At 43.3% G+C, this 15,854-nt stretch overlaps 1 protein-coding gene across 6 annotated transcripts in view; it reads right to left on the minus strand.

Annotated features, from left to right (window-relative positions):
• The window catches only part of DBF4 (DBF4-CDC7 kinase regulatory subunit), a 36,089-nt gene extending 20,236 nt beyond the window's left edge, over positions 1-15,853 (minus strand). For 2 of the 6 annotated variants that reach the window (XM_069086219.1, XM_069086218.1), the window contains exons 1-2: positions 15,663-15,851; positions 5,917-6,092 (exon numbers count right to left, since the gene is read on the minus strand). In XM_069086219.1, coding sequence (XP_068942320.1) covers positions 5,917-6,092; positions 15,663-15,708 — 222 coding nt within the window. In that variant the 5' untranslated portion in view covers positions 15,709-15,851. Of the gene's footprint in view, positions 1-5,916; positions 6,093-15,662 lie in introns of all 6 variants that reach the window. The other 4 variants (XM_069086223.1, XM_069086220.1, XM_069086222.1 and 1 more) reach the window with 4 other exon arrangements.
• Position 15,854: the final 1 nt, after the last annotated feature.

Genomic DNA, 15,854 nt, shown 5'->3' on the forward strand with positions numbered 1-15,854 from the left:
AGGATGAAAGCCCCTATTTTTAAAGGAAACATAATTATAACAGCCATCTCCCTGGCATTAAGAGATTTGCCATGACTCGCTTCTGGGATCTGATCCTCACAACACTATGAGGTGTTTGCTATTGTCCTGCTTTTATAGAGGAGGAAATTGATGCTCAGGAGGCTGGTTAAAAGGCTGGCCCAAAGCAGCAAAGTCAGTAGGGATTGGAGGAGTAACTCAGGTCTGGGTCTTTTCTGATGCCACGGGCTTTTTAAAGCTGGTTGGTTTTCAAGGGATTTTTGCTCGAGCCAGGGGTCAGGAGACTCCCACATGACCGCAAATGCCCTGCATACAGAGGGTCTGCAAGTTGACACTCACTAGTTTTCTGATGGCGCACTCCCCTCTTGGTTTTCTCATTTATACCATTTGTGCAACAGAGGAGGCTGGACAAGATGATCCAAGACACTGAGATGGGATGCTGCCACTGGAAGCCCACCTGGCTCTTCCTAAAATGGGAAGCTGGCTGTACTGGAATAACCACGGTCACCACTGATATTTACCTCAAGTTCTAAGGTGTGTCAAGTGCTTTATTCAAGTTCTCCAATAAGAGCCTCACAAAGGCCCTAAGATACAGGTACTCTGGCCATCTCTGGAGATGCTCTTTTTCAGAAAGAAAGGATAAGTAGCTGGTCTCAGTTGATGCTGAGAGGTGTATGCTCAGGGACTAAGTGATCAAGTCTAGTATTCTTTGCACTAGGCAATACTGCCTTGCAGAAGACCAACCTGTATAATCCCAGGCTATCTTCTATATTATTAATATTTGAAATTCCCTTAAAAAAAAACAGTATTGTTAGAATGATGGAAGCAGGGGCTGCCAATGGCCTTTACAAGGAGGCTAGATGACTTGGTGGACAGAACACAGGACTTGAAATCCAGAAGACCTGAGTTCAAATCCTACCTCAGACACTGCATGGATGTCTGCTCTCTGAAGAATGGCTTAGTTGAATGAAGAGAAGCTTACCATTAGGTTGGGTGTTATATTTTTCAGCCACAGAAAACCTTGAGGGCTGCCTCACTGAAGCGTAGGATGAGTGACAAACTGAGAAATTACATTTAAGTTCCTCCCCTCACCATCCCTCAAGATGGTTCCAGGAGAGAGTGAGGATGTTTTGAATTCTGGTAAAGCAGCTCAAAGTGCCTGCAGACTGGCAGGGAAGGTGAGTGCAAGAATGGCAACACAAGACACGGGGAATCCAGGCTTTGCTATACTGGGAAAGCATTCTGAGCTCCTCAAATTGATCAGACACTGCAAGAAACACTGCACTTCCCATTACTGCTCAGATTATTTTTTAAAAAAAAAAAAAAAAAAAAAAAAAAAAAGAATTCTTTCCAGGTGAATTTATTTTTTTCCCCAATTAAAGCTGTGGTGAATGTTTTTTGGACAATTTGTCCAAATTTGTTTAATTTAAACCATCTCATTTAACTGCAATAAATACACACCCAGAGTACAGTTACTGCCACATCAATGCTGCGATGGAGGCAGTAGCCAAACTTCAGGGCCTTACGTTATGAGAGGAAGATAACACAACCAGGGAGAGGTGTCCAGGAAGAGGGTTTTGTGGCGCAAAGGAAGGTGTCACTTGCTCCACAGCAAGTGGACTGGGTGGAGGCTGACTGGGATGTGAACCTATGATCCAGCTATCCCTATGGATATGCAGGCCCTCCCAAATCTATACCTCTAGTTGTTAACGTCCACACTCTCATCAGTATTGCTATAATGGCACTGAGAATACAGTAGGTGTGAGTAGATTCCAACATAAAACTAGTCAAATAGGAAGAAGACATCATCAAGGAATCATATGATGAGAAAGGATGCTGGGAGGCAGAAGGATGACAGGTGGACAGCCCGATTACTCTTCTGGTACAGCTGAGGTGACAGGACAAAGTGAGAGCCTCCAGAAGTTTGGGTGGGCCCCCTGGGGCAACAAGCAAGAACCAAGTTTGTGGTCAGCATCACTGGAGGAACTGCCAAATTGAGATCAATGATCCATGAAAGCACTGATGTTGAAGTAACTGTACTGTTGTGTTACCTTTTTGGGGTTTCGGTCAAATGAAGTTCCTGGGAATACTGGAGCTCCCACCCTATTCAATCCCAGTTAAATAGTGACTGAGCAAGGGCAAATTAGCCCATTTAGCATACTCCATCCATTGGCTGGACCTAGATACCAGATTCTGTAAAATCATATAGCAAGTTTACATTATGTGTAAACATCAAGTAAAGATTATAGGTAAAGTGCTTAGCAAAAGTTAAGAGAACCTAAAACAATAATGCAAATCTCATACTAGTAAGGTACTTCAAGGGTCATCATTTAAGTCCAAACCTATGCCTGAAGCAGGGACTGTCTCTACAATGAGAAGTGGGGAGGGGTGTGTCACTGAGCATCCCCTTAACCCCTCCTAAGGAACCCAATTCAAATTTTGGACATTTTTAATTGCACAAAGTTTTTCATTATTTTGAGCCAAAATTTGTCTCTGAATCATTTTTACTTCTGTCCTCTAGGATCAAGTAGAATACATTTAATTTTTCTTCCATTTTTCATCCCATCAAAATTTTAAAGAAAGTAATCATACATCCACTTAAGTCATCTCCAGTTTCTTCAACCAGTCCTTATATGGTAAGCCTTCTAGTTCCCTCATCATCATTTCTCTACATGCATCCAGCATGTCGATGTTACATCCTAGATGAAGTAGTCAGTGCTGAACAGGGGACACTCAGAATGTGGTATGACCAGGGCAGAACTGTCCACAAAACATATGTACTGACATTAGGCAAGACAGACTTTTACTTTCCTCATCCCTTCATTTTCCTTTTTTTTTCTTTTTTAAATAAAGCAATTGGGGTTAAGTAACTTGCTCAAGGTTACACGGCCAGTTATTTCTGGGTGTGGTGCTAAGCATCTGAGGCTGGATTCCATCCCAGGTCATCCCAACTCTGGGGCCAGTGCTCTTACTCACTGCACCATCTGGCCACCCCTAAGCAATTGGGGTTAAGTAACTTGCTCAAAGTTACACGGCCAGGTGTTTTTGGGTGGATACTAAGTGTTTGAGCCCTGATTCGATCCCAGGTAATCCAGACTCTGGGGCCGATGCTCTTACTCGCTGTGCTACCTGGAAGCCCTTCATTTTCCTTTCTTTTTGGCTTTGCAGTTTACTCACTGTCTCCCCAGCTGTTCTTGATGATGTAAGTCATTTCTCTCCAACATCTCTTATCATTACTATTACACATAGATATGTTTTAAAAGAAGCCCTCAATCTCTCTTAACCACTAGTTCAGGAAAGACACAAACTAGGCAGAGAAAAAGACTTGATAGGAGAATCTAATTTCTGCAGCCTCAGGTAGTGCAAGGCCACTCTGGCCTACCTGTCTCCCAATGCTGACTCATACTGGGCTTGTGAGTCAATTCACCCTCCAAGTCTTTTTCATTAAACTTTGTTGTCTAAGCAGTGTGAGAGGCAGACCATCCTGTTCTGATGCAGTTTATTTCACCTATAAGACTAGAAGAAGCTTTAGTCTGAATAAAAACATTTATCCTATTAAATCTCACCTTACTAGGTTTAGCATATCATTCTGCTCTATGAAATGGGCTTAGTTCTTTTAGATCTTAATTCCATCATCCTAGACATTAGTTAACCTTCCCAGCTCTGTGTGAAAATATGAGTAGTGAGAAAGCAGGAAATTTTCTATAAAAAAAGGCATTCTTAGAGGGATTACAATTTTAAGCACATATATAAAATCCAATATATGACAGGCATTTCCATACATATATATTTATTAATAATCAGGAGAATTTTAGCATTTCACACAATACCACATTCTCTTTTTTGGGGGTCCACTTTTGACTACTAATGCCTTTTCTCCCAGATTCCTGACGTACAGCACCAATGAATAATAAACTAAAGAGTTCCTGCCCAAGCCAAGAATTAAGCACAAGCTTGGCACAAATTATTTCCCAAGTGTTTTTTTTTCCATCCCTACAATATGAGTTAGGTCATGTGTGTATTATTGTAGCCATTTTACAGTCAAGGAAACTGAGGCCCAGAGAGACTCGACCATGGTCACAAAGTTCTTGTCAGTGGGGAGATTTGAACTAGTATCACTGATTCTAAATCTGGAGTTCTTTCCATTACACTATATTACTTGCCCTAGAATAGTGACTTTCAACTCCTTGAGAACACACTAGGTTCCTCCCCTCAATTTGCTCCTCAACCTCACAATCAACTTTAAATAATCAGCTTGTCTTAATGTAAAAAAAAAAAAAAGTTAACATTATTTTAAGCTCGACATTGTCCCCGCCCCCCCAATTGATTTCACAAGTCTAAGGAATTCCCAAAGTAGAAATTAACCCTATAACTGACTATTCAACTCACCTGCAGCTACTGGCTTAACAAGCTGCCTGTGGTGCTGACGTGGTCACGCAGAGGCAAGACTTCAACCCAAGTTTTCCTGACCCAAAGCTTCCTTCCTATTTTCAGTAAGGCATGCTATCTCTTCAAGGGAATACCTTTTTCAAAAGGAAAACCTTCTTCAAACCACCCTATTCTATGCCCGAAGAGAATTCCAAGTTCCACCCTGACAAAGTCAGTCAATAGGAGTACGCCTGGTGTGTCCTTCCCGCATGCTGAACGCTGAGCTACGAGTGAGGGCTGGATACACAGAGAAGCAGAGCCATTGCCCCTGCTCTCAGGCGGCTTCTTCCACTTTAATGTGAAAGATGAACACGATAACTAGGCACGTACAAGACACAGAAGAGAGGCTCTGTTGGGGCGGAGACTAAGGGAAGCTCAAGAAGTCGGGAGTCCAGGCTGAGGAGCAGCAAGAAGGTCAGTGTGGCAGGATCCTCAGGGCGCAGGAAGGGAACAAAGCGTAAGAGGATGGGAAGGTGGGAAGGTTCAGGTTGTGAAGAGCTTTAAATGTCAAACAGAGGATTTTATATTTGATTCTGAAAGTAACAGGGAGTCACGGGACTTCACTGGGGCCCAGGAGTGATTCTGTCAGCTGAATGAAGAATTGTATGGAGTGGGGAGACACCTGACGCACAGGAAGTTGCTGTAACAGTGTGGGGATGGGGGGGTAGGGGGAGGTGCTTCGGGCCTGTGGGATAGTCCAGCCCAGTGAAGGCAACTACACGAGACCGAAAGGTTGAAATGACAAGATGTCACTGAAGACTGGCTTTGTGGTGGGTGCCCACGAAGAACTGAGGGTCTGGTGCCCTTGAGAGTAACTGTGAAATTAAAGGGAGGATTGTTGGGGAAAGAGAATGAGAATGACTTCTGTTTAAGCAATTACAGAGAGTTCAAGAAGTGTGAGAACAGAGAACAGGCCATTAAATCTGGCAAAGAAGAGATCAATGGTCATTCTGGAGATGGCACATCAACTGTGTGGAATCAGAAGTGAGATCACAGAAGGATTCAGAAGCAAGGGAGAAGATGTGGAGGCACCTAGTGCAGCCCCTTTCACAAGGAGTTTAACCAAGATGTGTAGAAGAGATATCTGACAAGTAGATGGTAGCAACGAGTCAGGGGCAGGAGACTGAAAATGGAGTGAAAAGGACAGTGGGGCAATCTGCCAGAGAAAAGGCGAAAGGATGGAATTGGGGGTACGTGCAGAAGGGACACCTCTTCATCAGGGACAGAAGGAAGACAGAGTAAGAGAAGACATCTGCATGAAACAAAATGAGGATAGGAAATGAGCAAGCACTGAGCAAGCTATGAGATTTGAGAAAGGATGAAAAAGTCTGGAAGTCACTGAAATGAGTGGAAGTGAATCCATTAGGGACATTAAGATGTATTGCCCTGCTGCAGTGAGCAGGCCCACATTAAAACCATTAACATAAATTTGTGGGAAAATTTTTGTTAAAATACAGAATTTTAACTTACCCCTCCTAGTTCCTTGAGGTCCTTTTCCAGTCTTTCAGAGATCACAATAGATGGCAAATCAAGATAAAAGACTTTTCCCCACAGTGGCTTATATTTAGACTTTTCTGATTTGTTATCATTTTTCACAGTTTTCAAAGATGTTCTATTTTTCTCATTTTTTATTTGGATACCACCTGCTACAAAAAAAGTTTTATAATTAGATTATGTTTTACAAAAAGGTCAATTTTTACATAATTATTTTAATTGAGTTTTAATGAAATTAGAGGAGAGCTCTGCTTCATACTCTTACCTTCTTCTAAATAAATGCCTATCCAGAAGATGACAACCAATGGCATTAAAAAAAATTTATATCAAATTGCAAGGTGAAACTTTGAAGAGAAGCAGGGGCTTATTCAAAAAGCAGGTGTGTCCTACCATGTGTTCTCTGCCTAGTAATAATTCTCCCTCAGGCGGCTGAATTACTACTCAGGGTTCTGGAAAACATTCCCAAGTGGACCTTCACAGATCAGTTTACCAAGGTAGTTGTCACTTCTCTAACCCAGAAATTAGGTAAAAACTTATTATTTCACATCTGTTACATTCTTTGGTGTATGTCACTCAGAAGAGATGGCTGTTAAATTTCCTTTGGGGCTATACCACACAATCTCCAAATCACATTAAACTAGCCAATGAGGAAACAGATTTTATTTCCATTGCAGCTCAATGGCTATCTTAAGTACAATTAAGAGCATTTTACAAAGTTATCAATAATAATTCTACTTTAGATGTTATTTTGAGAGCCACTGACAATTAATTTCAATGTGTTCTAAACACAATGCCAAATAAATGGAAGACAAAAGTTCTCTTTAAATATTTCTACATGTTAATTTATTTTCATGGTGTTTTTTTTTCATTATTTTGCTGGCCATGTATCTTATTTTATTAAGGAAAATTTCACTAAGAATTATCAAAATCAATATCATTACATATACGAAATCATTTTAGAGTTGGAAAAAAAAAGACCTTAGAGATCATGGAATTAAAAATTCCACATTTTCCAAAGATTTCCATCTAAAATGGTTAAACAATCTAGAAAGTTTGGCTACCCAAAATGATGAAATCCCTCAAGATTTTAGAATTTTTTTTTTTTGTATTAGTACTAGTTCACTCAATAGCTTCTAATCCAAATCAACAAGAATTTCAAGTGACTACAAGGTTGTGAACTAAGCTGTGGGCATAATTATGAAGACAAAACTAAGAATAGTTTCCACCCTTAAAGGACACTATCGGGAGGAAAGGGGGGAATATAATATACATACAGAAAAGAATATATACCCTAATTTGAAGAGAACGTTAAAAATTTAGAAGAATCAGAAAAGGCTTCTCACAGGCCATGGCGAGGGAGGTAGAGGGATGGGAGGATACCATCCAGGCCCAGGGGGATAGCCTGTGCAAAGACAGGCAGGTCGAAAATGGTATGTAGTCTATGGAGTAACCAGGAGGGACCGTTTAGCTAAAACACAGAGTATGTAAAGGTAATAATGTGAAATAAAGTAGGAAAATACAGGTCGAAAGCAGATTCTGAAAGGACTTTAAAAGGCAACAGGAAGCCACTATAAGTCTTCAGGGAGGAGGATTGAAATCAATAAACACTTATTAAGTACTCTTCAGTTATCCGGGATTCAGAAGTAAAGAGTCCTTGCCCCTTTGGTGCTAACAAGTCATCACTGAGTATGTGCATATCTAAATGGCACAAAATCTAAACATAGTTGAATAGGTTTCAAGGGAGAACTCAGTAAGGGTATGAAGGGAAGGCTACCTGTAGGGGGAGAGATACTTGAGTTGAGCCTTGAAGGAAGCTATGGATTCTAAGAAGCAAAGGTTCAGTCTCAGCCACTCAGTAAACATTTATCAAGCTGCTACTGTGTGCCAGGCTCCATGTTAAAATGCTGAGGACACAAGAAGAAGCAAAAGAGAATGTCTGCCCGTAAGGAGATTACAGTCTAATGACAAAATTAAGAGAAGGCATTAGAATGAAGAAGGGATGGGGCAGGTAGGTTTCCAGTAGAAGACAGGATTTTATTTGGGACTTAAAGAACCAGGTAGGTCAACAGTCAAGGCAGGGGGAGACAGCAAGTATAAAGATGTGAAGGCAGGAGTCAACAGTCTGTGAAGGGGAGTGCTTTGTAATAAGCCTGGAAAGGCAGAATGTGACTTGGTTATAAAGGGCTTTAAATGACCAAAACCACATGCAAACCAAAAGCCTCAAATAAAAACCAAACAGGGAGACTAGGGCACTTACGGAGTAGGGGAGTCACTTGCTGGTCAGACTTGCAATTTAGGAAAATTCTTTTGACAGCTGAGTGGAGGCTGGATTGGGGCAAGACCAAGGGGGGGGGCCTATTTCAAGAGACCAGGGCCAGAACAGGCCTAGTGGCTGTTTCAGTGAAGAGAAAGGGACCAGAATGAATCAATGAAAGAAAAAACACCCAGCAGGGGCCAATCACTATGTGAAGGGGTGGAATAAAGATACAAAAAAAGAGAAGGTCCCTGCCCTCAAGGAGCTTATAATAAAGAAAAGGAGACATTGCATATAGAGGAGTATTTGCAAGTCTGGGTACCTGGTCTTGCAAAATCATAGGCATGGTAAATGGAGTCACCAACTGGCAGCAGTGTGGGAAAGGGAATTCTGGAATGTGCCTAACATTGTGAATCAGTTTCTAAAAGAGGGTGAGAAATGTGAAAGTTTGGAATAAGGGTAGTTTAGGAGGGAAGGTCACGAGTTTTGTTTTGGACATGTTGAGTCTGAGATGCATAATGGCCATTTGGTTAAAGATATATAATAGACTGGAGCTCAGGAGAAAGATTAGGTCTGTATACACAGATCTGAATCACCTTTAGAGTCCCGTGAAGACCCAGGATAGAGCCTTGAGTAGAGCAGGGCAGGGCATAAAGGATGAGAAGTAGCAGTCAGACAAGCAGGAGAAACACAATAAAGATAATATCCAAGAGGAGGCTGGCAAGTCTCAAAAGCTGCAGAGAGAAAGGATGAAGACTTAAGAAAAAGTTATCAGACTTAAGAAGAAATGAGGCTGAAAGTCAGAATCAAGTGGTTGAGAAGTGAATAGGGAGGAGTAAAGAAAGTTGAGACAAGGAGTATAGACAGATTTAAAAAAAAGAGTTTGGCTATGTGTAAGGTGAATAGTTTTAAGGCTGGAGAAGAAATGAGCATGTTTGTCAGTAGCAGAGAAAGAGCAAGAAAAAGAGATAGAAAATATAAGGGCTCAAAGAATGTGCAGATTCCTGAGCTCTAGCCCGAGGCATATCATGATGCAAATGAAAGGAGCTGGCCTAAGGACTGTGACTCAAGCCAACCAAATGAGATTTTATCCCCACTGTGGGGGGGTGGGGGGTGTCAAAAGGGAAAAAGGGATCAAATCATTGGACAGCTCAGTGTAGGGCCCACTCCACCCCTGAGGGCCACAGGTGCAGTCCCACCCCCCCTTTCTGCTCCTTAGGGGAGTCCCAAGTGCTTTCTTGAGGAGCCTCTCAAGCAGGAGGGAAGGGGTGTGGTTTCCGGCTGCTAGTCCCAATGCTAATAGGAGACTCCCCTCAGCAATAATAGGAGTACCTCTGTTCCATGGCCTCATGGGTCCTCCAGCTCAGTCAGTGACACCTGGCTAGAATAAGTAGTAGAGCTAGAGCAAACTTACAAAGTCCCCTGCCCCAAACTTCCTAGTAATCTATTTACATGCGGTGGCAGTGGTCTCCAAAGTAGGTATCACGATCCCAATCTATTCTAAGGATTGAGACCAACCAATAAGAGTAAGAAGATGGTTTGCATCCCACTATTGAAGTCAGGGAACTATTAAAATGTTGAGGCCTAGGGTTTAGGGGTGCTCAAGACCTCAAAATACCAATACACTGGGTCCTGCCAAATGAATTCCACTCAGGTCTTCTCTCAGCGAAAATAAAGCAAAGTTTATTACAGATTAGCCATAATGGGTAGACTCTTAAGGAGCCTCAGTATCTGTGATACTTGCACTGGACAAGTGGGCCAGAATAATCTGACACTGAGAAAGTCTGAGCTAGATCACTCTCTGCCCCTTTTTCTTTTCATGGAGGCAAAATGAGGTCTTATATACAGAAAGGTTGTGGTAGGAATCTAGGGGTGGTCTAGAGGAGTTTGGGGAGGGTCTTCAGAAGGAGTCAAATGAGGTCAGACTCCAGTAATGAGGGTGGGAAGGAGCTGGAGGTTACCAGGAGGTGAGAGACAAAGGAACAGAAGTATAGAACATGGGTATAGAAGTTCAGAGGATCAAGGGTGGGGGCTAGCTGGACAATGGAGAGCTAGGCTAGTAAGAGATTTGGAGAGCTATAAAGAAAGGCTTATGGCCTCAGGCAAATGCTTCATCAAATTCAATCAAGACTTCAAGAGGGTTTCCAGGGCCTCATCACTACCCTTCCCAAGACAAGCAATCTTGGGTCTGTTTCCAACAAGACCACACCCGTCCTTCCCCAGTCCATTCCATCCTTAGTGAAAGTTCCCAACACTACCCCACCCCGCTTGGGAGTCTAGGTTGGCTATTAGGGACAATCACACCATAACTGTTTTAAGTGTGCAGAAGCTGGGCAGGTACCACTGGGAAGTCCTCCAGCCAACATAACCACCCCCTGGCATCCCACTCACAGTGATGTCTCTGCTGGGGCACTATCAGCCGGAGACCTCTTCATTTTGGGAGACAGAGTGAGACAGCATGAGCAGGTATGGATGAGATGGGATCTGATCTCAAATGACATCCTCACGCCCCCCCCCATTCACATCTCTTCCAAACTTCCCCCAATACTATCCAGGATAGCACTATCACTTCAGCAATCCAGATTTGTGAATATGGTGTCACCTTTATCTTCTTCACTCACCCCACAAATCTAATCTGTTGCAAATTTAGTCATTTCTGTCCCATTAATCTCAAATCAGGCAGTCAACAACCCAATATTGTGGAGGGGCTAATCACCACCTCCTTCCAAAGGTGGCAATACTGGCCTTCCTAAGAGACTTCCTTCTTCAGGTCAATCCCCTTTCTATCCAGGGCAAGCCCTGTTTTGGCCAGGGATATGCTCAGAATGAATGCAAATAGCAATTGTTTCAGTTTGGGCCAGAAACCCTGAGGGTCTTCCCCTTCCAGATCTTGACTTTTTCCCCCCTTTTACTAGATTAAGAGGCCATTCTCTGCCTTAATCAGTTTGCCTCAGTCAAAAACAACTAAAAAAAAAGGGGGGGGGGGGCAGCTAGGTAACACAGTGAATAGAACACCAGCCCTGGAGTCGGATGGACCGGAGTTCAAATCTGACCTCAGACACAACACTTACTAGCTGTGTGACCTTGGGCAAGTCACTTAGCCCCAATTGCCCTGCCTTCCCCCCTCCAAAAAAAAAGAAAAAAGACCTCAGCTTGAAAAGGTCAAGGCCCCCACTGCATCCTGGGCCATCACCCATAGTGCTAGCTCCAGATGGCTCCTGAGGAGAAAGTGAGACCAGTTACTTTGCAGAGCCCTCCCTCACTCAAATCCAATTCACTTGCAAGTCATGGCATCACTCCCTTGATATCACAGTCCTTTTTCAGAACCAAGGACAAATAAAAATAATCTCTCTTCTAACTCATCTTCCAAAGTCAGTCCTGACCATTTTACTCCTAATACTTAACAAACTCCAGGGGTCCTCTAATGATTCTTGGATCAAATATTACTTCATTTTTATCTCATCTTTAAAATTTTTCTACTTTTGTGTAAGTAATTAGTATACATTTTATATAAAAAGAACAGCAGTTCTCAAAGTATAGTCTGTAAACTCAGGGATTTTCAAGACCTTTTCAGGGAATAAGAGGCCATAATCATGAAGACTGAGTCTGCACAACTGTACTTTTGTCTTAAAAATGGATACATCTACAGATATGACTACACTCGACATTTTATTTACATTAATTCAGTATCATCACCAATTCATCTTAGATCTTTTATGTGAATTTGTTATCCAGTCATGTGTGACTTCATGATCCCATTTGGGGTTTTCTTGGCTAAGATAGTGGAATGGTTTGCCATTTCCTTCTCCAGCTCATTTGATAGATGAGGAAACTGAGGCAAACAGGGTTAATTGACTTGCCCAGAGTCACACAGCTAGTATCTGAGGCTGAAATTGAACTTTGGAAAGATGAGTCTTTATGACACTAATGGGCTACAGGCTCTAGGAATTTGCCTGAGTCAGGCCCTAAGCTTTCCCTTAAGGCTAGGCCAGATCCTATTAAAATATCTATACCCAAATTTACCTTTAAATTACCCTTAAACTAGCCTAGCCCTCCAAAGTTATCTAGTCATCTCCAGGTACCCTTCAGGAATTCCTTGGAATTTGACCTCTTTCCTACACTCCAGACTAGTAGACCACCCCTAGATTCCTCTCAGTCTTTCTGTATATAAGATCCATCTTGCTTCCTTGAAGGTGCTCAGATTTTCAATTTGGCCAGTTTGTCAAAACAAATGTCACAAACGATTAGGGGCTCCTTGAGAGTCTACCCACCATGGCAAATCTTTAAGAAACTTTGCTTTTCTTTGGTTGAGAGAAGGCTTGAGTAGAACTCATTATGCAGGACTCAGCGCCTTGGTATTTTGCGGTCCTGAGCACCCCTAAACCCCAAACCTCACCAACTCTAGGTCCAGATTCTATCCACTGCACCACATAGACTGTAATCTCCTTGAGAGCAGAGAAATGTCTTTTGCCTCTTTTTGTGTCCTGAGCACAGTGCCTGGCACATTATATAGGAGATTAATAAATGGTTACCCACAGGTGGACTCTGAACCTTTGTTTCTCTGAATAGCTAGCTTCCTTCAAGGCTCCTCTTAAGCAGCCCCTCCCTCTATATAAAAAAAGTCTTCCTTGGTTCCCCTAACAGAGAATGTACTCTTGTAAAAATTTTGCATATACCTTTTAGATACATACTTCAATAGATGATGTATTGTAAGTTCATCAAGGGCAAGGACTCTCACTTCTGCATCCCCAGCACTTAACAGGGAGAAGGGGACATTTTCTACGGTAAGAGATAATGCGGAAATGCCTGGCAACAAATATAAGTGTTACTGAAATACTGGAAGGGCCGAATCACTTTTTTGAACCTCTTGGTCTATCCTGGAACAAGAATGTGCTGACATGTGCACTGATGGTGGGTCAAACTGCTGGCACCTTAGAAGGTACTGAGGCAGAGCTCCAACCTGTCCTAGTGGTCACTGTATTGTTCATCACCAGCACTCACAATACAAATAAAATAAAATGCCAATTTCACTTGAGAATGTCTTTGACTAAGCAATAACATTTTCTGAAATCCTGACTCAGCACTTTCCAAGATTTTTCTGTGACAACATGGAAAGATATCTAGAGCACTTCTGCTGCCTAATCATTACAAAGGGGATCCCCAAGAGATGCAGTTGAGAGTTGAACTACTTGCTTTTTTCACTGAACACCATTTTTACGGGAAAGACTAGCTATCATGGTTACTTGGACTTAGGTATTTGTAAGACAAAAAAGGAATGACATGATCCTGTCTCTTTAAGGAAGTCAACTGACAATATTTGTTGTCAATGATAAAAATTTGAGCTTTCAAGTAAATTAGAATTTTGGAAAACTTGGCATCATGAGCGTGGCAGGTTCCCAACACTTGTCTAATGAGATCAGTGGTGATATTAACAAATGTGATTTTAAAAATATTATATAATTAAATGTTCAACATTTGGAAGATCTGCATAACTTGGGCAGAAGACACATTCAAACAATGAGTTTGATGTAACATAGTGCTAAAAGTTCACTGATATGGCTTCAGATTCTACAATGCAAGTAAAGTTGGATAACTGCAACAAAAATTGATAAGTGGCAATTTCTTAAAGTATCCAGTGATCTGAGAAGGCAATTATTAAAATACGTCACTCTCTCCAACTACTTATCTGTGTGAGACTGTTATTCTGTTCATCTACTTTAACCAAAGTAAGATACTGCAACAGAATGAAGGCAGGAGATAATTGAATATAGCTGTTTTCTATTAAGCCAGACATTTGAGAGATTTACAAAAATGTAGAAATGGTAACACTCTTCTTCCTCTTTTTGTTTTGGAAAATATGAATTATTTTTCATAAAACATTATTATTTATATTACTATGCAATGGGTTTATCATTATTTTGAAATGAATTTACAATTTTTAAAAATGCTTAATTTCTAATATGGTACATATTTATTGATGCGTTCAATATAAACAAAAAATTCTTTGGGGTCCTCAATAAAGGAATCCTGAGACCAAAAGTTTGAGAAGTACTGTCCTAGAAAAAGTGTGACACCTTGCAGGGTCAGGTGCCAGAAGTGCCTGGCTTGTTGTGGCAGGCCTACCTTTTTTGCCCACATATCACCCACCTCCAGTGGGTCTTCAGCTGAAATGTCCTCCAGGCCTACAGAATCAGGTCCAATGACCTTGGCATTCTTGAAGGGCTCCTTGCTCAAAATGTTGAATGGGCTTTTGTGGGCACCTAACCATCATTGGTAATACTGTGTCTAAAATTAAAATTGATCCCGTATAATTTTCTTATGATCCTATTTACAATGAATTAGATTTTGCCTTGTTACCACTTAAGTCATAGTTGTCTGTCTGGGCACTTAGTTCCTAAGGACTGGGAAGTGGGGGTCCTGACTTAGGTTTCATAATTATCCATGACTCTGTGTGCTTCACGTCCAGAACTTCGAACATTTCTAAACCAATTCTTTTGCCTTCACCATAACCTCCAGTCTACTTACTACCATTTTCTGTTGTCCTGGTGTCGCTGTAGGGGGGCCAGTTCACTGGGCAGGTAGGTGTTGCCTACTTACCTTTAAGTTCACTCTTCCCAAGACTGCCAGGTACACTGGGATGGGGTGTGGAGGGGGTTACACAATGGCAGTTCACACTAGGCACCGGGAGTAAAGCTTAGCTAAGAAAGGGCTGAAAGGCAGCGCGTAACTGCAAACAGAAGCACACCAGTGGGGGCCTGAGCGCCACAGTTACAATCGCAGCTTTACCCCTAGACAGTGACGGCCGCCCCGAGGCTCCACCCACAACTTAAAATAAGGGAAACTGAGGCACCTGACGACCTATGACGTCGGGCAGCAAGCAGACAGGTGCTTAGGCCCTTCCAGCCAGGCTTCATCACCCGGGAGACAAGAGAGAGGCAGAATCCCGGCTCCGCCCTCCGCAAGTCCACGTGCAGGACGCGGGGCCCCACGAAGCCGGACGGACGACGTCCCCTCGAGTCCCCACTCACGCTCACAGAGCTCCAGGTGAGGCCCTGAGCCGGCCTTATTTTCTGAATAAGAAGCAGGCCCTAGCGGGTGACCCGTCATTTACTCCAGAGTCTCGGGGTAATAAGAAAACTTTCCCAAAGCCGCCTAGGGAAGGGCTGCAAATACACAAACCTGCTCCTTCGCCCTTCGCAGCAGAGGGGGGACCCCAACGAGCCTCTTCACACCTCTCAGGACAGCACAAGGGCCCCGCGACCCCAGAGCGCCGAGGAAGGGCCCAGGCCCAGGGAGCAAGGGTCATTTCGAAGGGGGGGGGCGGCGGCCGGGGTCCCGAGGGGCGCCGAGGACCCCGTGGGGCGGGAGGGGGGAGCGGCCAGCAACCCCTTTTCGGAAGGGAGGGAGAGGTGGGGGGAGAGGAGCGGGGTGGGGGAGGGGTCTGAAAAGGACCAGAAGTGAAATCTACCCGGGTGATGGCCTTTGCTGCGGATCCTCATGGTGCCGGCTTTCATAGCCACCGCGCAGCGGTCCACATGCTGGGGCCGGCTCCCGCGAGGCCCGCCGCTGGTCTAGCCGGGCCGCCTGCCGCGGCGGGAAGGGAGCGGGCCGACTTGGCCGCCTCCGTTTCCGGGGCAGGCTGAGGGCCGGGGGGAGGGTC

This window comes from Petaurus breviceps, unplaced genomic scaffold (assembly GCF_028583685.1).
Source record: "Petaurus breviceps papuanus isolate PSGF00001 unplaced genomic scaffold, PetGlider_PUasm1.0 178, whole genome shotgun sequence".
Lineage (NCBI taxonomy): Eukaryota > Metazoa > Chordata > Mammalia > Diprotodontia > Petauridae > Petaurus > Petaurus breviceps.